Here is a 23,575-nt window from a genome sequence, read left to right on the forward strand (position 1 = left end):
CTTGAAAGTGTACCCCTTTATCAAAATATGTATGTATTAGGGATGCACCGATGTATCGGCCGCCGATATTTATCGGCCGATTTTTGCTCAATTTACAGCCATCGGCATATCGGCTGTAGCAGGAAAAGGGCCGATATAACAAACAGATGGTTTATTAATTAACTGCGTGAAGGCACTGAGCTGTATAATGTCTGTTGCATAATCCGAGCGCTGCTGTCTGCGCTTTTAATGTTAATCAAATAACAAAAGATCGCACACTATTCTTGACTAAAAACTTTTGTAACTTTCATAAGTGTAGCAGACCCCATCAGAATGATGACCAAAACTTTACTAATGTTTTATTAAGTTTATTGCGTTCGTTTTCACTCTAAAAAAAAAAAAAAAAATCACCACAAAAGCTAAACAATACAGAGCACAAAAAGCGCGCATCTCCATTGCATTATCATCAACATACAGCGAATTACTCAAAACACTTATTACAACTAACAATAAATAAATACATACAGATCTTATGCCTTTTCGGGGGGTGCTTAATAAATTGACAAACTTTAAATCTGCAAAATATCTCAGAATAACTGCGTGCTCTCCATTACCTGTATAGCTCCGTAGACGAGAAAACCCGTAAAAAATAAAAGTCCCGCCTTAGTGCAGATCTTATACATATTTAAACTTACAAAAAATATTAAAATGTATACAAAAACAAATTAGAAGATTAATCACAATAAAGTCTGTTACAATAAATAATGATTAATATGTATATAATTTATACAGTGAAGAATATGCAGTGCTATTTTACATTTGTTTACTTTATTTCTGTACCTGAAAACTATTAAACCTACCTAAAAAGCACTGTTTATTTCATATGTATCTTTGTTCTGTTGTCTTTATGTAGGCCTGCTGAAAGTTAAATGGATCCAATCCGTGTTCATTAAAAATTATTTGATGATGCAGCAATAAACCTGCTAGTATATTTTAATGCAGGTGTTTTTGAACTTTGCTTATTTGAAACATGATCAAAATACTATCTATTTTGATGACAAAATTTCAAATAAGAGAGGAAGTGACAAATATCGGTATCGGCCAATAATTGTTTGTTAAAATCGGTATCGGCCCCAAAAAATGATATCGGTGCATCCCTAGTATGTATGTATGTATGTATGTATGTATGTGGAACCCAACCTTCATTATTATTGCATACAGCACCGTATTATAATATTGATGATGAATATTATTACAGTGAATATTTGAGGAATGTTTTGGCCTTCCACGTTAACACCATTTCTAATTGCTTTTAATGATAAACAATAACAAATGCAAAGTCATGTGTCCTTGTTCAATAAATGTGTCCTTTGCTTAATACTGCCATCAGTAATGCATATTTAATACATATTGTTTGTTTTCTGTATCTTACAAGAAAAAAAAAATGCAATGGACTAAAATTCAATATATTTTGTTGTCATTTATTGTGACATTACCAATGAGCCTTCAGATGTGCAGTAATGAGTCTCAGTTCCCTTTAACGAATGAAACCAATTTGAAAACCCCTGAAATGAATTTGGCCCATAAGCAAACATATACAAACCCCTCATATCACAACAAACACATAGCAACTCAGCTACCATATAGAAACATTCTAGTGTTGTGTAAGTGGGTTTTGCATGTGTAACCACCACTCCCATTTTCTTCAGAAAATGAAAAAGAATGTAGTTGTGTTAATGATACATTGGGAGAATCTAAACTCTCCTGTATTTAGGACAGTAAATCTGTTTTAAAGGAATTATGTAATTTCACTGACTTCAAAGATGTTAAACTTTTTAACACTCCATCTCCAGTTACTGTTTTGGTGTGCATCAACTTTTTCAGGAACGTAGACTAGTTTAGGTTTGACCTCCTGTTACCGTATCGAGTTACTGACTGCTGATGTTGCGAGAGAGAATTTGGGAGAAATACATAAATTCAGTAAAGTTTGGCTTGAGCATGGCCCGAGGCAAGAATCGAGCTGGGAAGCTCAGCAGAGGTGTGTGAGAGAGAATGAGGCAGAGATTGGAGGACAGATCTCTGGTGAGAAGCTGTCCTCACCTCGTAGCCCCTGTAAGTCTGACATTGTGTGGGTTTGGGAGGCAGCTGCAAGTTTATATATAAACATATATCGGAATAAGTCCTGTGTGCATCAAATCAGGTTAGTCAGGCAGAACTCATGGCATAGATGAGCGGCACGATTTGGGCAGGGTATCTGGCTTACAGCATGGTGTGTCCTTGTTTCCAGCGACAAGTCGTATGTCTGTTCACTAGATGTCAGATGTACTGGTAAAAAATTAAATAAATAAATAAAGAAAGAAATAACCATTCCAGCTTTCTGTAATATTGGTAGTACCAACTTAGTACCGGCTTATACAACGTGTATGCACTGTATATGCTTCTTGAAGAGCGTTCACTGCTAAGTGGTTGCTGTTTGGTTGTTAGGGTGTTCTGGATGATTGCTGGGTGGTTGCAGGGTGGTTGTTAGGGCGTTGCTACACATTGCTTATGTTCACTTAGAAATAAACCAGGAATTGCTACTCTGATATATGGTTTACATTATAGTGACAGCATCAGATTGTAACTAATTTATGCTAAGTGCAACCTCATAGAAAACCTCCTAGTTTATATAATTAAATCGTCATAGTCATACTTTATGTAAAATGTCCATTCATCAAACCACAATCTTTAATAACGCTGTTATTAACTCTTTCCCTGCCAGTGTTTTTCAAAAAAGTTGCCAACCTGCACCTGCATTTTTGATAATTTTCACAAAACTTTCATGGACCCCAGAACATACAGTATATCAAAAGACAGAACAGAGCCTCTGCTGTACAGCTGTAGAAATGTAAAATATTTATAAATCCTTTTATAGATAAATTCTTATACCGATCAGGCATAACATTATGACCACTGACAGGTGAAGCGAACAACACTGATTATCTCTTCATCACGGCACCTGTTAATGGGTGGGATATATTAGGCAGCAAGTGAACATTTTGTCCTCAACGTTTATGTGTTAGAAGCAGGAAAAATGGGCAAGAGTAAAGATTTGAGTGAGTTTGGCTAGACGACTGGGTCAGAGCATCTCCAAAACTGCAGCTCTTGTGGAGTGTTCCTGGTCTGCAGGCTCGTTGATGCACGTGGGGAGCGAAGGCTGGCCCATGTGGTCCGATCCAACAGACAGGCTACTGTAGCTCAAATTGCTCAAGAAGTTAATGCTGGTTCTGATAGAAAGGTGTCAGAATACACAGTACATCACAGTTTGTTGCGTATGGGGCTGCATAGCCGTAGACCAGTCAGGGTGCCCGTGCTGACCCCTGTCCACCGCCGAAAGTGCCAGCAGTGGGCATGTGAGCATCAGAGCTGGACCACGGAGCAATGGAAGAAGGTGGCCGGATCTGATGAATCACGTTTTCTTTTACATCACGTGGATAGCTGGGTGCGTGTGTGTCACTTACCTGGGGAACACATGGCACCAGGATGCACTATGGGAAGAAGGCAAGCCGGCGGAGGCAGTGTAATGTTTGGGCAATGTTCTGCTGGGAAACTTTGGGTCCTGCCATCCATGTGGATGTTACTTTGACACATACCACCTACCTAAGCATTGTTGCAGACCATGTACACCCTTTCATGGAGACAGTATTGCCTGGTGGCTGTGGCCTCTTTCAGCAGGATAATGCGCCCTGCCACAAAGCAAAAATGGTTCAGGAATGGTTTGAGGAGCACAACAACGAGTTTGAGGTGTTGACTTGGTCTCCAAATCCCCCAGATCTCAAACCAATCAAGCATCTGTGGGATGTGTTGAACAAACAAGTCCATGGTGGCCCCACTCCGCAACTTACAGGACTTAAAGGATCTGCTGCTAACATCTTGCTGCCAGATATCACAGCACACCTTCAGGGGTCTAGTGGAGTCCATGCCTCGACGGGTCAGGGCTGTTTTGGCAGCAAAAGGGTGGCCAACACAATATTAGGGCTGCCCCCTAATAGTCGACTAACCGATAAACGACAAGGAAAGGATTAGTCGACAAAAAAACGAAATTCCATGTAAACTTGCCTCACAGACATGAAAAATATATCTATAGAAAGTGAAATGTCTACTTCTACTAAACCAATTCAAAGGAAAAAAAAAAAAAAAAAAGTTTAGCATCGCCGAATTCATCAGTGCAGCCGGAACTACAGAAAATACTAGTCTATCAATTAATTATTAAAATATTAAAGCAATCTCCTTGCTGATTTTCCCCGACGCATTTATAATTATTACTTCTACTGGTGCGCTGTGGCTTCATGCGTGCGCTTGAGCACTAATTAGGCTATGTATGCATCAAAGGCTCTTTATTATGATTTATATGGTTTATTAATAAACGTGCGATTAGTTGACTTATCGCTTAAAATAAACGACTAGTCGACCAGAAAAATCTTGGGTAAACAGAATCCAGGGTTATCTTTGTAATATTGTAAAACTGCATCGTTTCACACTGTACAAGTTTGGCAATGCAATGCAGGGTTAACACCCCAAAGCAGTGCTAACTTTGCTCCAGAGCAGGGATTAAAAGTGGGGTTGCTCCAGGGGTTAAAAGTGGGGTTTAGAATGACAATGACGCGGGAATCATTAGGGCTTTTCACACTATGCTTAATCCCTAGACATTTTGTTTTAGTCTGGAGCCTTGGCTGGTCAGGTTATGGAGTTGCACTGGATAGTGCTGTGTACACTTGCCCTGGTCACAACGAAAGCGCGTATGTGTGTGAGTGCGTGTAGACAGATGAGAAATGTGCTCTGGTACGTTTAGTTTCGGGTAATTTTTAGTCTGTCTAGTCAGGGTAGCCTACAAAACTCCATCCCCTCGACCGCAGCCAGATGATCCCTAAAGCATCTTACTCAGACCTCAGTGGAAATAGACTGGCTGTGTATATTCGAAAAAGCACAAACTCGCCTACAACGGAGCGTATTTGTCCTGTGGAATTTAAATTCTTATTGAGAAACCTCAGGCTGGTGGATTTTAGTTTCATTTTCTATGCCTTTTTGACAAGGCTTGTGCTACAAGAAAAAAAGAAAGCACTCCGCACCCCCTCCACCTCTTGCGCCCTGTAGCAGCTGTCAGTCATTTCCCCTACTCTAGCGAGTGCCAGCTCTAGTTCATTACCTAAAGCCTCCACGAAGCCAGACCACCAGACTCCAGCACAAAGAGACACGATAGGGCCAGGGACTCTGGAGGAGCTGCTGTGTTATTTGTGTTGCGTCAGAATATTCTACTTCAGACTTCTTTCTACTTTTTTGCCTCTAAGATACAGTATGTGTATTAATGCACCTCTTCCATGGACTAAGCTGAACTTTCTTTTAGCTTTGAGACGGGGTCTAGGAACTACATTACAGTGAAGGCATCCATGTTGCATAGCAGCAGTGCACAGTGTAACTGCGCCTCTAAGATATGCCCAACCTCTCCATTTGCTATTTTCCTCACTCGACTCTGCATGCCTGGCGTTTGTTGAACGCTGTTAAATGTTTAATTTCCACCAGATACGGTTGCAGAGAGACACGCTCAAGGACAGGGGTCCAAATACATAAAAACACAGCCAGCTAAATCTCTACATATTGCCCTTCGTTATCTGTAAGCGAGATTCGCTGTGGTGTGAAATTTAAGGAAATTATTTCACTCAAGTTTGGAGGGTGTTGAGGGACTATTAGGTCATGATGTAATTGCGTGAAATTCATAAAGGTCTGTGTGTCCCACTTACAAATGGATTTATGAACGCATGTCTTTGAGTGTAATACTTAATGCTACAGCCCGTGCTTTAGATTCACTTTTTTTTTTTTTTTTTTTTAAGCTTTTAAAGTCTGCATGAAACGCTGTTAGCAAGCCATTTTACTTGTGTAATCTAATGGTTCTTAATTTTAGCCAATGGGAATTGATTGGATTGTGAAAAGTGGGTGTTGCATAATACAGTGGAGGTGGATATAGGGGAATGGTTGAAAATTAAGAGGTCATGGTGCCATCAACTGAAACGTAAAAGTTGTTTCAGAGGTGGAGCAAGTTATTACATTTTGATTTAAAGATTACAATGTCCATTTTTTTTGGTAACACAAGGTTCTGTTTGTTAAAATTAGTTAATAATTAGCCACCCCCCAAAGTTGTAAATACAACAAAGATAATTGGAGTATGTTTTTACACGGAAATACTATTTCAGTCATTCTACTTCAAAATGTTGCATTTAATTCAATGTTGCTTGCCATGTCTTTGTAAATATTTGTGAAATTTACTAGCAATTTCCTAGTGAGTAAAGTAAATCAATTCAAAGTTCAAAGTAAATCCTACACCTTTTTTATGTGTAGTTGATGTTAAGGCCGATGTAAAGCAATATTAAATATGTGTTCTGAGTTTGTCACACCACAGAAAAACGTGTTATTAACCACCCAGCCAAATTATGATAAAAAACTTCCATGTAAATAAGTTATCAGAATTTTGAAGAAAAAAAATAAGCCGCATTCTCTGCTCTCAAATGCTGGGGCGTGTCTGCTTTCAGTGCTGAAACCACACCCACTTTTTAGTAGAGTTACTGCGGACTACCTACTATAATTATAACATATGCACACAAGGCAACTAACAATCATTGATGGGCACGTACTGCTGACAATTGTACCAGATGTCGGCGGGATGGGAGGATGAAGGCCGGGATGGGAGATAGTCAGTCTGGCCCCATCACCAGTTGTCAGCGGGATGGGAGGATGAAGGCCGAGGCGGGAGATAGTCTGTTCATCCCCATTTACCAATAACAGTGGATTATCAGTGAATCCCAGTTGTCTCCGATAAAAGTTTGTAATACTATCCAATGTAAAATCTTCACTGCAGAGGCAGGTGTTGGTGGTGATCCTCAGCTCTCCATCAAGGTTCACTTCACAAAATTAATCCACCTCTTCTTGCTATCATCGTTTTTAGGAAATTTAAATCAGGAGACCGAACTGTTTTCTAATTATTGCAAGGTAATATGCATTTACGTGATGAAGGCATAGCTAGCTAGCAAACTGTAGGCTGTAGTTACTGAAGGCAATGACAGTAACTCGCGATTGAGTGGATGAGCCACTAATGCTAATGCGCTCTAGTTATTATAGTGTTAGGGGAGGGGCCATGCTCAGTGGCTCCAGTGCATCATCGAGCCATGATTTCAGGCCCGCCCAAAAAAATCCTAAACACAAAAATGGTGAAAAACTGTTTAACTCCACAATTCAGTAGTCAAAATTCACAGTCTTTGTGTTTTCAGCAATACATTTCTAACATTTTTAAATGTGTTTAGAAACACATCTATGAATTGCCTTTACACAAACTTTAATTTCAACATTTACAAATTATTAAAATAAAATAAAAAATAAATAAATAAAATAAAATATGTGCGTGATAATATTATTTATTGTACCTAAGCTAACATGAGTACAATGAACAGTTTTATTTTATATACTAACATTAATAAAGATGAATAAATACTGTAACAAATGTTTTATTTATTTATTTATAGTAAGTGTAATATATAAAAGCTTACATTTTTCTGTCATTTGGGGCTTATCAGGTGCTTGGTAACACATTGAATGTTGGCAGACTACAGCAAACCCTGTGCATATTGATTTAAGCAATAGCTGGATATTAATGAATTATGGGGGATTCGTGTTTCTCAGGAGGAGTTGGTGGTGAACCACATGGCTGCTAAAACCATAGAGAATGTGTGCAGCCGAGAATCTCAATATGCCCAGGGATTCATCACTGCAGAGGTGGGACCAGCACTCTGGTATCTGTTCACACACTCCACAGTGGATGCACTCAGGGTCAGCGCTATATCTGTGAGTATCAAAAAAACATCATTCTCATTACTTTAACAGGGAGTTCAAACACATACTTTTCAACAGTTCATACTGTTTAATTCATTTTCCATTCAGAGAGTTGATTACAGACGTTTCTCAATGCATCTGAATTTTTAAGCAACAACGTGAGATTGAAAATATTTGGGTTTAAGGTGCTATATACAAGCTGCACTAAAAAATGTTGGCTTTGACCCACTGTAAGGACAACGCTGCCAACACTGTATTTTGAACAACGCTGTTGGACATTGTTGATATTTGAAATCAACCCAAACAAACCCATCCCTCTCTTCATTGCTCCTCCTCCAAAACTCACACTCCAATACTAACCACCCTGCTCTGAGTCGGTCTCGAACCCCGGCCCAATCGCTGCTGGCATGCAAGGCGAATGCACTACCAATGACGCTAAACACCTCATTCTCTAGCGGTTGTCAGTGTGCAGTGGTTTAACAGCAAAACTCTCACTATCTGGCCACTGTTACACACGCAATGCAAGTGGATGTCTCTTTATCACAGCTGACGTGCAACAAAATTCGGTAACACTTTATTTTAGGGTCTTTTAACTAGTTGCTTATTAGCATGCATATTACTAGAATATTGGCTGTTTATTAGTAATTATTAAGCACATATTAATGCCTTATTCTGCATGACCTTATTCTACATTCTTAATCCTACCCAATACCTAAACTTAACATCTAATTTACTAACTATTAAAGAGCAGTAAATTAGGAGTTTATTGAGGGAAAAGTCATAGTTAATAGTGAATACACGTTCCCTATACTAAAGTGTTACCCAAAATTCTTCAAGAAAAATAAAGCGCAGTTGATGAACAAACAACAAGGAAGCACAAAAAATGAACGTACCGTACACAAGAGTAAATAAAAAGCGGGATCAAAGCAGCCTCCGCGTCTGTTTTTAGGCCTTCCCTCTTAGCTCTCTCCAGCGCTGGAAAGCTTTTCTAATATAAACGCGGGTCCTAAAGCGCTTGCCCAGTCATAAACCTTCATTCCAGTGATATTCTTTTGAGCTCTTTTGTATTGTGTCCCATCTCTCATTCTGCAATTTTTTTTTTTCTTCTTATTTTCAAATCTCCCTCTTGCTCGTTCTCTCTCCTCGACCGTCATACGCCCCCAATGCTGATTGATTAGACTTTTGTTGTAGGCGTCGACCCGACTAACTTCCAAATAGTGTAGTTGAAAAAATAAATACCCCACCTTTAAGAGACTAAATGCCAGTAGGCGGGGCCTATGGTGTGATGATGTATAACTATTCATCGTTAGATGAATGAAGACATGAACAATATATCTATAAAAACATTTGATTGTCTACTTTGAAATGATCTAATTAAAAAAAATAATAAAATAAATAAATCCTCTTTTGATCTAATCTGTATGAAAATAGAGAGGTGTACAGTTGCTCCTGTGTGAGCTCATTACCGCTAATGTGAACACGCCTGTGGACAGCGCGCACTATTCATACAGTAATGATCTGAGGTGATCCATGCAAACAACGGCCACATCAACTCGATAAAATGCATCAAGTTTCATCAGATTAATTTACTTTACATAGTTTTAGGATGTGGTGAGGAATAATCCTGGATGAAATTACCTCAGAAGAAGAGCCTGACTGTGGTTTTGGTTTCATTTTAAGGAGCGACTTGACCCAGCCGATCCAGCCTAAAAACCCTCTCAGATCCCAGAGGGTTAAGCTATGAAACTTGCAGGATGTTTTAATGGTTCAAAGACCATCTTTATGTCAAAACATCAAGGCAAATTTGATTTCTCATGTCATGACCCCTTTAAATATATAGTCCATGATGCTATGGTTAGGTTTTTATTTATTTATTTATTTTTACACCAGCCCTATGTGCTGACACATTCTTCTTTTCTTAAACTCAACTTGCTGTTATTATACTGTAAGATTCTTAACCTTTTAATGAGACATTTACATTCCTCTAAATAAATAAATATTATGTAACAAAAAATAGCAGCATTAGAGATACTGTATTCAACTCACCTCCACCCACCTGTCTTCTTACCTTTATCTGCCCTTTCAGGCTCTTTGTAAAATAACACGCCAATCTGCGGGGGCCTTCCAGAGCGTGATTGACAAGGTGGGATTACCCAGCATCCTCAGTTGCCTGGTGTCAGGCATCAGCCGTGTCCAGCAACACTTGCTCACTATGTTCGCTGCCATGTTGGCATCAGGAGTACATTCCCACAGACTGGTACAGGACCGGGTATGTACATACAAGCACATGCATACATGCATGCATACATATTTATTAGGGCTGTCAAAGGTAACACGTTTATTCCATTTTACATTTATATCTTTGATTTGGTGTAATTGATGATAATTATAAAAAAAGAAAAATATAATATTCCCGTGGTGGAGTTTCCATTTATCATTTGCCTAAATTATGGAGAAGTACCTTCTAATGGATTATTTATTTATGAATCAAATCCAGATGGGTTGTTTAATGAAAGTTATGTACATTAATTTTATGATGTAATTTGATTATCCAAACATCAATTGCAATTTATTATTTTCTTAATAAATAAATAACAAATGCTAGCTACTAATTGCATCTTCAACAGTGTAATTAGATTACTGTATTATTTACTCTCTCTGAAAAGTATTGCATCACTTATTACTAATTACTTTTTAAATCCCATATCAACCTCGACCAATTGAACAATACAAGAACAGACATGAAACTGCTCTTTTAATTCTTTAAAATAAACAATATAAAATTGCATTAATTATTCTTGGACTGACCAAAGTATTTAAAGGGAAAATGTTACATTAAAAACATGCATTTTCTTTCATTAGATGTTAAATTTTGATGTTAAATACACTATTGTTTCAAATAAAATTGTTTTATAGTCTATACAGTATGTAATGCAATTACATCAGAAGCAACTGTAATTAAATTACAGAAAAAATAAGAGTAATCCCTTACTTTACCTTTCCAAGGGAGTAGTAATTAAATTACAGTAATTAATTACTTAATAATGCATTACATCCAACAATGGTCCAGACTAAACATTCTCCAACCAGGTTTTGGTTTTGTAAAGAAAAATGTAAACTGAGTGTGTACAGTCTTAATAAATAATTCTATACTTTATTGGTCTTGGCAATGTTTAGGAAGAGGTTTTGGGATTTAACATAGCTGCATAATTCATAGTTATCAGAAATATACAAACATGTTTTTTTTTTTTTATATATATTTAAATATTAATAAAGTGGTGGTGTGAAAGAAACATATACCTTAATGATTGATGGTTTAATTTTCTCTCATGTTCACAGTTTTTCCATTGCATTCAGAAAACATTCACACTCTTTCCTCTCACTTTTAATTAGAGTGGTAAAAATAGTTGAGAAGCATTTCAGTAGGGAAAAAGAAAAGGACAAGTGTGCTGTGTTGCCCACAATTCAGTTGCACACAGCAATTCTAGCATGTGAAGTCCTGGGTGAGATTTCTTTGAGTTAAGTTTGGAGCAGGGGAGAATCCGTGCAGTTGCCCTGAGAACATTGTGTTTTGTTCTTCCTGTACAAAGAAACCCAAAGGACACTGCTCAGATTTTACACACCTTGTTGCATTCCGAGTGCATTTATGAAAACACTTAAACTTGCACTGCTCTCTGCCTCTCTCTCTTTTTCTATTGCTGACTATTAGTCCTCATCACTCTTTTTCTTGCCTTTTTTTTCACTCTTGCCATCTTTCTCTCCCTCATCCTGATTGCAGTTCTCACTTTTTTAAGTTATTTTGATTAGAGGGAAAAAAAAAAAAAAAAAAAAAAAAAAAACTACTATAGACACACTGTACAATAATAGAGAAAAAGTCATATTATCAAATTTAGTACAAAAAGTCTCACATTCACCCCATAATGGTTGGTTAATGGCAATTGTAACACTAAAAATAAAATAAATCACTGTGTCCCAAATAGGGTTGGGTATTGTTTTAATTTTAACGATTCCGATTCCGGTTCTGCTTATCAAATCCGGTCCTTATCGATTCTCGATTTCGATTCCAATATTTTTTTTTTATGGAGAGAAAAAAAAAGAGCAAATACTTCAAGGATAATGTTTTTACCTTTTATTCTTGCCACATTTAGGCTATAACCAGTAGGCTGTAACTGTTTTTGTACCTGAGTGTGAGACGCTGCTATTGCTAAGCTGTATCTGGTGCTTTAGGACTCGCGGCTGGGTTAGAGTTCACAGTTCGTTATTTCAAATGTAGGCACGTTATTTCAAATGTTTCCAGGCGCGCCTATATTCTTTTCAGAATGCCTCAAGCGCACCGCAGATCATGTGACAAGAACCAACCGATCAGCTTCGGCCTTTCCGTAACAACATCAAAAGCTCAGCCGGGTTTTATTTCTCATCTCCATAAATATATCTAGTAAAGCTAATACAAGGGCTAGATATCAATTAATCCTTTGCTGATACTTCCTCGTGATCTTGCAGAGCGCAGTTAATGGTTGCATAGCAACGACAGACGCCACAGGAGCGAAAACGCTTTGGAAAGGAGGAGAAAGTGGCGCGGCCGCGCTTTCCACACGTTTTTAGACACGACATGTGAATGGCCCAAACACAGTGCATTCCTTCAGATTAATACCGTGTTGAAGCAAAAGTCAGTGCCGATTGTAATGAACTGCGTATGTGCGCGATGCGATAAGGTCCTTGTCGCAGGTCCTAGCAGATAGATACAACTGTAAAATGCTCACTGCTGTTCACCGTGCGAGAATGACTGAAAAAAAAGTCAGGAATCGATAAACAGAATTGAAATGCGCGCATCGTATCGAATACCCGGTTACTCGAATACTTTGAAATTTGGAACCGGTTCTCGATACCCAACCCTAGTCCCAAATGAGAGTACACTTCAAAGTAGTACTGTCACTTTTAATACTTTTTATATGGTATAAATTGTTTTAGCGGTCAGGAATAATGTGCATTTAAAGCAAAAGTTTTAGTGAAACCAACATTAAAATGGTTGGAAAACCACTTTTTACTAAAATGTAGGCTTATTGAGGTGTTCAAATCATATACAATCATAACATTTTAAAGCAGTAATTCACCCAAAATGAATATTTTGTCATTAACTGACCCTCAAATCATCCACACCTATTACTTGCTTCCTACTGTGGAACTCAAATGATAAATCTATTAATTTAATGAAGTTTCACTCATTTCAATATAATGAATGTAAACAAGTCTTTCAAGATTCAAGATGACAAAATATAAAGCAGTGGTTCCCAAACCATCTGGTTTGTGCATTCAAAGTCTTATGCAGCTTTTATGTGATGTGATATTGTTTTTGATGAACATACTGAAATTTATTGAAAATTTTGGTATCTTCATATGTTCATAAGATAGGTAGTTATGTCTGATTTTTTTTTTTTTTTTTTTTTTTTTTTTCCGTGACCTGTGGTATCAGGTCTCCTGTTAAAATCTCCTGCTTATTTTTTTCATCATGCTGAGAAACTACAGTACTTTACTAAAAATTTACTGAGCGTCACTGAGTGTGGAGTGTGCTAAAGAAATTTAGAGCGTTATAGTTACCCCCAGTCACCCCTACTGCACGTGACTTCTGATAGAATGGGTCAGTATAAAGCTTCATGGCAGTGTTTGGACTTGTTAGGCATAACAGTTTAGTTCAGTACATACTGACCCCAATTCTGATCATTTCCTTATGTTTGACATAATTCTCTGAACAGTGGTGTCAATGCAGCAGCAGTTCAGCACATCCAGTGTGAAGAAAATGCTGCATATAGTGCAGAGTTGTTTTATTTATTTATTTTTAAACAAGTTCTGCCAATAAGTTTTTGATTTCTTTCAGTTTGGCACACACACTTTGTACATCCTGTGCCATCTCTCTCTGCTTTGTGTTATTGACAGCCTGTATCGTTCTTAGTACTGGCAGCACTTCATCGGTCAACAACTTTAAGATCGGACCATTTTTGTTAGTCTCAGCAACTATACGGTGTTCTGAAGCAGCTGCGTTGACAGGCGCTGTGCCTCACTGCCACTCAGCATTCTTTCTTTTGTTAGTAACACCTGCAGAAAGACTGGCAGAAGAGGGTTTTTTTTTTTTCTGTTTTGTCTCTCTCGAGCCTTGACTTCTGGAGTTAGAAGTACTCTGGTCTCTGATTTTTTTTTTTTTTTCTCAATTGTTTCAAATTAATTGATAAATATAGATTTTCATTACATAGTGTTTACTCATTACTGTGGTGATTACTTTGTTTTCGTATTGACTGACAGCTCTCCTGTCTCTATGTTGAGAGAATCGTAAGTGCAGAGGCATTGTGTGTAAAAATGATGGTTATTGTAGTTCTAGACTAAATGTGACCATTTACTCATCTCACTTGCACAAAAACACAGTCTGTATTCCTGAATAAAAACGGTGAAATGCAATCTCTGAATATTGCACAATCCTGCAATAATTAAATATATTAAATTAAACAAATATACTTTATGTATTTAATCTCACTTTATTAACCAATTTCTTTGCTGCTGACCTTTGATGATCCAATTCAACCATACTTATAAGCAAAAATGACTTTAGAAAAACATCACATTTGTGATCAGCCTGAAGCTTATTAATTTCACTTTTGGTGTGAAAGGGCCTTTACATTTGCCAAAAATATAACTTTTTTTTCTTGTTATTAAAAAAAACAAACAAGCAAGCCAAGTCCAGGTGAGAATAAGTCACACAAAAGTAATTTATCACATTACTATAAAAAGTACCTAAGTAGCACAATTAGTTACTTTTTTAGGGAGTAATGCAATATTGTAATGGATTACTTTAAAAAGTAACTTTCCTCAACACTGCTTATTATCTGTAGTATGTACACTACCGTTCAAAAGTTTTTAAATGTTTTCTATTTTTAAATATTATATTTATTTATTTATTTATTTTACTGTGATGGCAAATCTGCATTTTCAGCATCATTACTCCACTCTTCAGTGTCACATGATCCTTCAGAAATCATTCTAATATGCTGATTTGGTGCTTCTCATTATTATCAGTATTGCTCAACATTTTTGTGGATACCGTAATAAATATTTTTTGGTAACACTTTGCAATAGTCTCATTTGTTAACATTAGTTAATGTATTAACTAACATAAACTAACAATGAGCAATACATTTGTTACAGTATTTATTCATCTTTGTTAATGTTAATAAAAATACAGCTGTTCATTGTTCATGTTAGTTCACAGTACATTAACTAATGTTAACAAATACATCATTTGATTTTAATAATGTATTCATCAGGAATTATTTACTGGTATCCCAGTTCTTTCCCCCACATAATTATTTTACAATTTCTCAATCCCCTTTTCAGAAACTGACTGCAACTTATGTTTGTCTTAGATTTACCCAGCAGCCCATGAAGCAATGCCGGCCACGTGGCATGTCAGGAACGAGCAAAACATTGTACAGCTCTGTTTTGCTCTTTATCTGAGGCAGTAATCAATTGGAAAATGGGCTGTAGAAATTGATTTAAATGCCACTGTATACCGCCTTCAAGGCCCTCTCAGATTAACAATGCTAATTTTCTTTGACCTGTATTCATTTGCATGCAAATTTCCAATTTAACTCTGAATATTAGAAAAACAAAAAAACCTTTTGAGTGCCTAAAACTTACTGGATCACCTCCGGACCAATTATAAACTGCTGTGGATTTCTCTGCTTAATTCCCCTGACGAATAGAAGTCCAGAACGTGGCGTGTTTATTCATACATTGTCTAGCATAGAATTTAAATTTCAATGAAGCGCAGAGCGACTGGGCTAATTGGGTAAGGAAGTGCTGCAATCTCGGAGTGCAGCTTGGAATACTGTTGATGTAATTACGATCCATGCAGAGAGTACAGTAGGTGCGTTTGAAATTAATTAACTCCCCTTCTCGTGCTGTAGTTAATCCTAATGTTTCGGATTGTTTTGCTTTTGACAGTTCCCCCCCAATTATGCTGATAGTGAAAGTTAATCAATTCCTCCTGATTTGCTGTCCACTAAATGCTGTGGAACTCATTAGCTTATTAACCCCTGTTTTATATCAATTGCATTTCGGAGGGCTTTTCCATCCCCTTCAGCACCTCGCTGTGTAAGTGATAGCACCTGTCAAATTACTGTCAGACAATCGGGGCTTATGCCACACTAAATGTCCAGAGACCTCCCGGTCTTTTTAAATGACGCGTGTGCACTAACAAGACTGTGCTAACGGCTTGAACGCCTCTTTGCAGGACTTTGTTATGAAGATAATCCGCTCTCTGGAGAGTCCGTCTTCAGTCATCCGCGCCAAGGCCTTCCTCGTTCTTCTGCAGGTCCTTATGAACAACAGAGAGATGCTTCTGCTCTGCTGTAACTCCAGGTAAACACTCTACACAATGAAATCCCATCAACCAACTGTGCAGAATACATTGACAGAGCACACACGTTATAGATCCGGTGAAATGCTTCTGTTCCTCAATGGCGCTGAGAGCCAAATATACACGGACCGGTAAACAAAGACAAAAGAACAGAGGAAAAAGCAGGAGAGATGTTCCTCTTGTGCCTTATATCCAAGAACAAACACACCACAAATAATTCCACATATGAATCAGAAAGAGAGAAAAAGACCATCAGGGAGATGGAGATAGGGAAACACATAGACTAAATCAATATCATATATGTTTCATAAATGGTTGGTGGAAAGATGCATGAGAGGGTGGGAACCTTAGTGAGTCTGTTGCTCCACTGGACGGTAACCGTTTTAGTTGAAGGATTTTAAGGATTTAGGATTTAAGTTTCAGTGACTTTCCTGTTATGTTATGACTGCAAAAGTTCCACAAAATTTCTTTCCAACATTCATAATGTTTTAAACATCTCAAAATCTCCTTGCATGCTTGATTATTACAGATTTTGGCAAATTTAATTAATGCTTGCTCATACCAATTAAGACGTGTAGATTCAGATAACACATTTTCATATTTAAGGGTGAAGTATGTAAGAATTTATTTATTTATTTTTCTTTTTATTTATATATACATTCTCTTAAAGGTGCAATATGTAAGAATTTTGCAGTAAAACATCCAAAAACCACTAGGCCAGTGTTATATATTTTGTTCACTTGAGTACTTACAATATCCCAAATGTTTCCTACTATTTGTAAATCGTGAGAAAATTGCAATTTTAACCAAGGCTCCGGGACATGTGAGGAGTCACCTGTCAATTGCGTCATACCCGCGTTACCCTCGGTTTCCGGTTTTATTTTGTAGAAACCATGGAAACACCAAAGACGCTTTAATATATTACATGTTTTAATAGACAAGGGAACAACTGTTTTGATATATTTATTGACAGAAAACTAATTATTGTTATATAGCTCAACACGTTTAGTCTTATTGCTTAAATCTAATTTTCTTGATTTTTTTTTTTGTTTTGTTTTTTTGTTTTTGTGAGTACCATGCCTTACCATGCCTCAGAGAAAAACACTATTTTGTGAAGTAGCTAACATAGCATAAACAGATGCAGCTTTATTTTTAGTAACAGTAATACAGAATTTTCTCCATCGTACAATACGTTTTAAAATTAATTGCTTGCCATTTATCAACACAAGCCATCCAGCACCTAATATGATATTCTAAAATCGATCTAGCTTACTGCAGTGTGCAACAAGTGTCTTACAGAAGCCACCGAGTAAACGCATGTTATAACATCATTTTTAACACACTCAGATATATCTAATATGATAAACAGAGCTGTGTTACCTCATACTCATGACCGGAAAAGCGGAAGCAGCACCGGCGACTGTGACATAATAAAAGTTCCGCTTCTTGCGGAGTGTGTTGCATTCGTCTCTCGTTAACGATTGCTCCAGCAGGCTTGTTCAGCTCCCACAACACTCCGTCCTGCTCTGCTTCAAGCTACAGTAACGTTAATAATCGCATCAGTGAACATGATTTCTGCCCGAGTCCTATCCCAATTATTTTCCACTGGCTGTGAGGTGAAGACCACATGTCCTAAGATTCCACGCTCAAACTTGGCATCATCAAGCTACGCCTCTGTTTTGAATAGGCCTCTAGCGACCTCTAGCGGATAGAAAATTCTACATATTGCACCTTTAAACCAGTTTGTACTTCATTGACTATTAGTATGCCATTCATTGTTTTTTCTCCCCCAAAAGTATAAACATTGAGCCTCCCAGGCATCATCAAAACATTGAGAGCGGTCCACTCAGATCTGTCAGACTCTTTCCAGCTCAACCTATAGTAAGAGTTTGGGGCATGGCTACTGTAGCAGGATGAGCCAAAGGGTGTTTAGACGGTGTTATAGCTTTGGTTACAGAAGTGCAAACCAAAACTCACTGCATTTACACCTTCAAATATTAAACCAGCCACAACAGGCCACCATAGACACTTCAATACAACATCATCATGCACCCGTTCAGAAAGACAAATGTACCAGTTTATAATGTTTACTTTGATGTGTCCAGTGTAGACGGCCTCAAACAGTTGCGGTGCATCATGTCAAAGACATGTTACAGTGTTAGCCTACTCAATTGCTTTCTCATGACACATATCAATACAGCTAAAAGTATTCCTAATATGTTGGAATTTTTGAAAGTAGCCTTCACAAGCCTTCACAAGCACACATAAGAGCTGTATTTGTGATGTTTGAATTGGGGGACGCGTGATTGACGAAAGGGGCATTTGCAAGGTTGTTTCAAAATATGCTTTATTTTGTAATTCCTCTATATACCAGTAATGTCACAGAATCTACATTCTGCCAAATTAAGAAGAATTTCACAAAAAGTGAAAATCTATAAATTAAAAAAAAAAAAAAAAAAGAAGAAGTGCTCTGATTCTGTCTGGACTTTTTATTGCATTGACCGTCAGAAAAAAATACTTGGTTTGAAGGTGAGTGCGTGAGTAAGTTGAAACTTCTGTGCGAGTGGTGCTTCATACATCTCTACACTATTGACAGTGTATAATAGAGTTTTTTCTTTTGCCCACAAGATTTCAATAATGTGACCGCACCAAGACCACAGAATCACTCCTCAGAAATAACAGGATTTCAAACATCAAGGACTATAAGCTATAAGTTTTTGATTGGTAGAAGGTTAATAATGAAAAGATCTCCTGAAGAAATTAGAGTGTATACATGAAATTCAGAGATGATAGATTATAGATGAGAATTTATGATGGTCACCTTCAATGATGGTGATTGCAGGGGGAGAGCTACCTCTAGACACGGCATGAAAACTTAAATAGATGAGTTTCATTCTCTCATCCTTCAAATGTCTCTCTGCTCCAAAAGAGTCATTTCCTCAAACAGGATTAGTCAAAAAGAGATTATGGTTGAAGATAGTTTTTTAGGAACTATTGGGGAGTGATTTTTCAAACTGGTTTAGGGGTGTTAATGATTAATTGATCATTTTAATAGTTTAATTGACTAATGTTTAATCAATTTCAGTACCTATGCGTTTAGTATTTTTTCTAATACTGCTTACAAGCTCAATGAAATTGACTGCAAGAGCATGTTTCTGATCACTGCAGATGCTTTGATAGTATGTTAAACATGATGACAAGCATTATAAACATTCGCCACCATCCACCGGTCTCCCTGACAGCATGTTCATGTAGGCTAATTCATGTTAATACTTTAAAGAGATAGTTCAACCATATACTTTTTTTTTTCCCCAATCCTGTATGACTTTCTATCTTATGTGGAACATAAAAGAAGATACTTTTTTTTTTTTTTTTTTTGGGGGGCCATACAGTTGAAGTCCGTGGTCACCAAAACTGTTTTGAAATTGATCCATGTGAAATTGATACCAAACATAAATGCATTAAAATACAGAGGACTTAAATTGTATTTATAGAGTAAAATACCAATACTGTAAATATTATAATATTTATTAACAGTGAAACATGGCATTTTCATACTATCCCAGTTTAATATACAGAGACAACTGTAAGTTAAAACTGAGACTCTGTGGCACTTTCAAAACATGGCATTAAATTAAAATGAGGACTGTTGATTTAACGCATTAATTTAAGTAAATAGTTATGGGAAAATAATACGGATAAAATGATTTAACACACCCGCCCAGCCCCAGGCCTACATAGGTCACGTTACATTTCTTACAGTTGACTGTTGACGGACATAAAGTAGAGCAAACTCACTGCATTATGTAGCCTATAGAATGCAGTTAGAATTCCCCAAAAATTCAAGATATCAGGGCAAAAATGCCCCTGTATGAGTTTTATTTATATCGTAGGCCTATAGTTATGCAATATCACATGCGTATGTGTGCAGTATTACACGTTGCAAATGTGATATTGATTTTATAAACCATTCAATGAATAAGTTAATATTGTGTTATTTTTTGACTCAATATTGTCTGTTTTTACTCAATTTTGCCAATGAAAATATTACCTGTAAAGCCAGAGCATAACTGATGATCTCCGAACATCACATAACGGTGGTTCGTTTCTGAATTAATCCGTATTTTTAGCAAATCAGTCGGGGGGACCAATGATTAAATGGCCCATTTAAGAGAGTGAATAAATCAGCCATTTGAACGAATCATTTAGACATTTACTGCCACCTACTGGTAGTTTTAGTTTCATATTACTTCATTTATATATATAAAAAAGGGCATAATTTGCCCAAAAATGAAAATTCTGTTTATTTACATTTATTGTATAGTTTCAAACTTGTATGACTTTCCTTCTTTTGCAGAATATAAAAGAAGATAATTCAATGAATGTTGGCAACTAAACTGTTTTGGTCTGTAAATATATATAAATACCAATTCAGATGCAGCTTCTGAAAATACCAATTCAGATGCAGCCTAAAAGTTTGTGTATAAATATGTTGAATCAAATAAATAATTTATTTCTAAAACTAGTTGTTGTAATGCCTATTTGATGCTTTTCTCATTTAACACAATAATGACTTTAAATTATCTTTTGGGGGTCATTTCTCAGTCAAATTTGACATGTGATTAATTTACGATTAATTGGGTTTATTAATCAGCACATCATGTAATTAATTAGATTAAATATTTTAATCGCTTGACAGTCCTAATTGAAATACAATCAACAGTACAAATTATTTCCTTAACCCAGCTCTTTTTGGCTTGGCAACAGATATGCTTGACCTCGAACTGTGAAACCAATGACAGAAACAGGCCGATCATTTAAAACTTTTACATTTTCCATAATTGAGTCTCTTTCCCTCAATCTTACATAAGAAGCCTGGATCTTGAAACTGATCTCATTATTCCTTTTGTATGTACATCTTCGGAATATAACCGGTCATTTTCTTTAATCATGTTCTCCTAATTCATCTATATTTAATTTGAAGCCAGTCTTGAACAGCTGAAGCTCCTAATTGCTCTCATCACTGTCTTACAAACACAGGATGTCTGTCATCACTAGCATTTCCTCTGCCCGGGAACGAGATGTGCTCTCTCTTCTTGCTCTCTCTCTCTCTCTCTCCTCATCTCTCTCTCTTCCTCATTTTCTCCTTCTACCTCTGAGTCCAAGCAGTGCCGCACTGATGGAGTGTGTCAGAACTGACCCAGCGTTCCATCTCCCAGAGTGAGAGCGTTTCCTCGCTGTTCTCATAAACACTTCTCTAATTAGCAGTGTAGCGTCTGCTGCATGCAGCCCTGTCAGATGAGTGCTGTAGCCCGCCTCAGACATGTCAAACCGGACACGTTGTGTCCAGCCCCTCTCTGGTCAGAGCAGACACATTGAGTTCTCCCAGCTTCCAGATAAGGGGATGTTTTTAACTCAATAAGACGGCAGCAGAGCTCAGAGGTAGTGAGGAGATGTCTCTGTTCTAGGATTGGTCCTCTGGAGGTTTCTGATGGAGGAGGGGTTGGAGCTCTACTGGAGTTTTTAATTTGAACGTTGAGATAAGAATGTTTCATTTTAGAGACTGCAGAAATGGACTTTGCAGAATATCTGCATAGTTGAAAAGGTTTGTCATTTTATGTAATTTTTTTTTTTTTTTTTTTTTAACAGTGGCGATAAATATTAACCGCTACTGCTGTTAACTGATCATTCTAACTCCATTGTACTCTAACAATTTGTTTGTGGCATTTCCCTAGCATCCATCTGGAATGCCTTTTTCATATTTAATGTGCTTCCTAATAGCTTCATAGTGCACGCTTCATGATTTAGATCTGTTTTATGGACTCATTCATGGTGTCAAGTGGTCTAGGATATACGTTTTATTATTATTATTATTATTTATTTTTTTTTACAGTTTAGTGCAAGTATGCTGGGTTGTCAGGGTGTTGCTAGGGTGTTCTGTGTGATCTTTAGGAGGTTACTGACCCAAGTTAAAAAAGCCTGCCCAAAATTACTATGATATTCTAGTAATTTTGGGCTACAGGCTACACAGTAACTCCAAAGTGCTGTACATTACAAATAATGGAAAACAAAACAAGACAAAAAAAATAAAATAATAATAATTAAAAAAAAAATGAATAAAGTACAATAACAAATGACAACAACAACCAAAACAATACCTGTTAAAATAATAAATTAAAATGCGAGAGAAAACAAGTGTGACTTTAGACGGCACTTGGACAAGCGACAGTGAAAGCACGATCACTCCTCAATTTGAGACACACTCTGGGAATATTTAACATGAGCTTATTTGAGGATCTTAGCATTACATTTGAGTTATAAGGCTTAATAAGCTCAACTAAGTATTCAACCAAGTAAGTTGAATCCTGTATCGCATAGATAACCAGCAAAAAACTGCAAATAAACTCATCGTGAGTTTATTTATGATAGTTTCACACCACTGTGGAGGAATTTTGGCCCACTCCTCTTCGCAGAACTGCTTCAGCTCAGTGATATTTGCAGCCTTTGAACATGAACTGCGTGTTTTAGATTCTGCCTTGCTTTTATGTTTTGCAATATTGCCTTGCTGCATTACCCAACTGTGTTACAGCTTTAGTTTACAAATGGATAGTTTAACATTCGCTGCTATGCAGCACAATTCATGGTTGCTTCAACTACGACAAGGCATCCAAGGTCCTAATACATCAAACCATTCCCAAAACATTAATATTTTGATTCATCTGTCCATAAGATGTTGTTCCAGAACTCTTGAGGTTTATCCAGGTGCAAACGAGAATCAGCTTTTAGTGTTTTCTTGATTCGATCTTGCTCCTTTGCCGTGGACCCAATTTTCCCTAAGGGTAGAGTCATGTACACTGACATTCGCTGAGGTCTAAGGATTTTTTCATTGTGGCTTCACGTTCAGATAAGGACCCCTTTCACATTTCCAGGGTTCTGGAAAGTCATCAAAGTTGGCAAATGGCAAATGAAAGTGCTGTACATTACAAATAATGGAAAACAAAACAAGACAAAAAAAATAAATAAATAAATAAAATAAAATAAAATAAAAAGACAAAAAAATGAATAAAGTACAATAACAAATGACAACAACAACCAAAACAATACCCATTAAAATAATAAATTAAAATGCGAGAGAAAATGAGTGTGACTTTAGACGGCACTTAGAAATATAGTTGGAGATCTGACAACAAAAGGCAGGTTGGTCCATAATCTTGGACCATCTTGGACTCCTCAATTTGAGACACGCTCGGGGAATAGTTAACAGGAGCTTGTTTGAGGATCTTAGCGTCACATTTGAGTTATAAGGCTTAATAAGCTCAACTAAGTATTCAACCA

General features: G+C 37.0%; 1 protein-coding gene across 1 annotated transcript in view; it reads left to right on the forward strand.

Annotated features, from left to right (window-relative positions):
• The window catches only part of ulk4 (unc-51 like kinase 4), a 237,735-nt gene that overhangs the window by 54,744 nt on the left and 159,416 nt on the right, over positions 1-23,575 (forward strand). Inside the window, exons 20-22 of the mRNA XM_051866618.1 lie at positions 7,687-7,848; positions 9,923-10,105; positions 16,115-16,242. Of these exons, the coding sequence (XP_051722578.1) occupies positions 7,687-7,848; positions 9,923-10,105; positions 16,115-16,242 (473 nt within the window). The remainder of the gene's footprint in view (positions 1-7,686; positions 7,849-9,922; positions 10,106-16,114; positions 16,243-23,575) is intronic.

The sequence above is a fragment of the Ctenopharyngodon idella genome, chromosome 16 (assembly GCF_019924925.1).
Source record: "Ctenopharyngodon idella isolate HZGC_01 chromosome 16, HZGC01, whole genome shotgun sequence".
Lineage (NCBI taxonomy): Eukaryota > Metazoa > Chordata > Actinopteri > Cypriniformes > Xenocyprididae > Ctenopharyngodon > Ctenopharyngodon idella.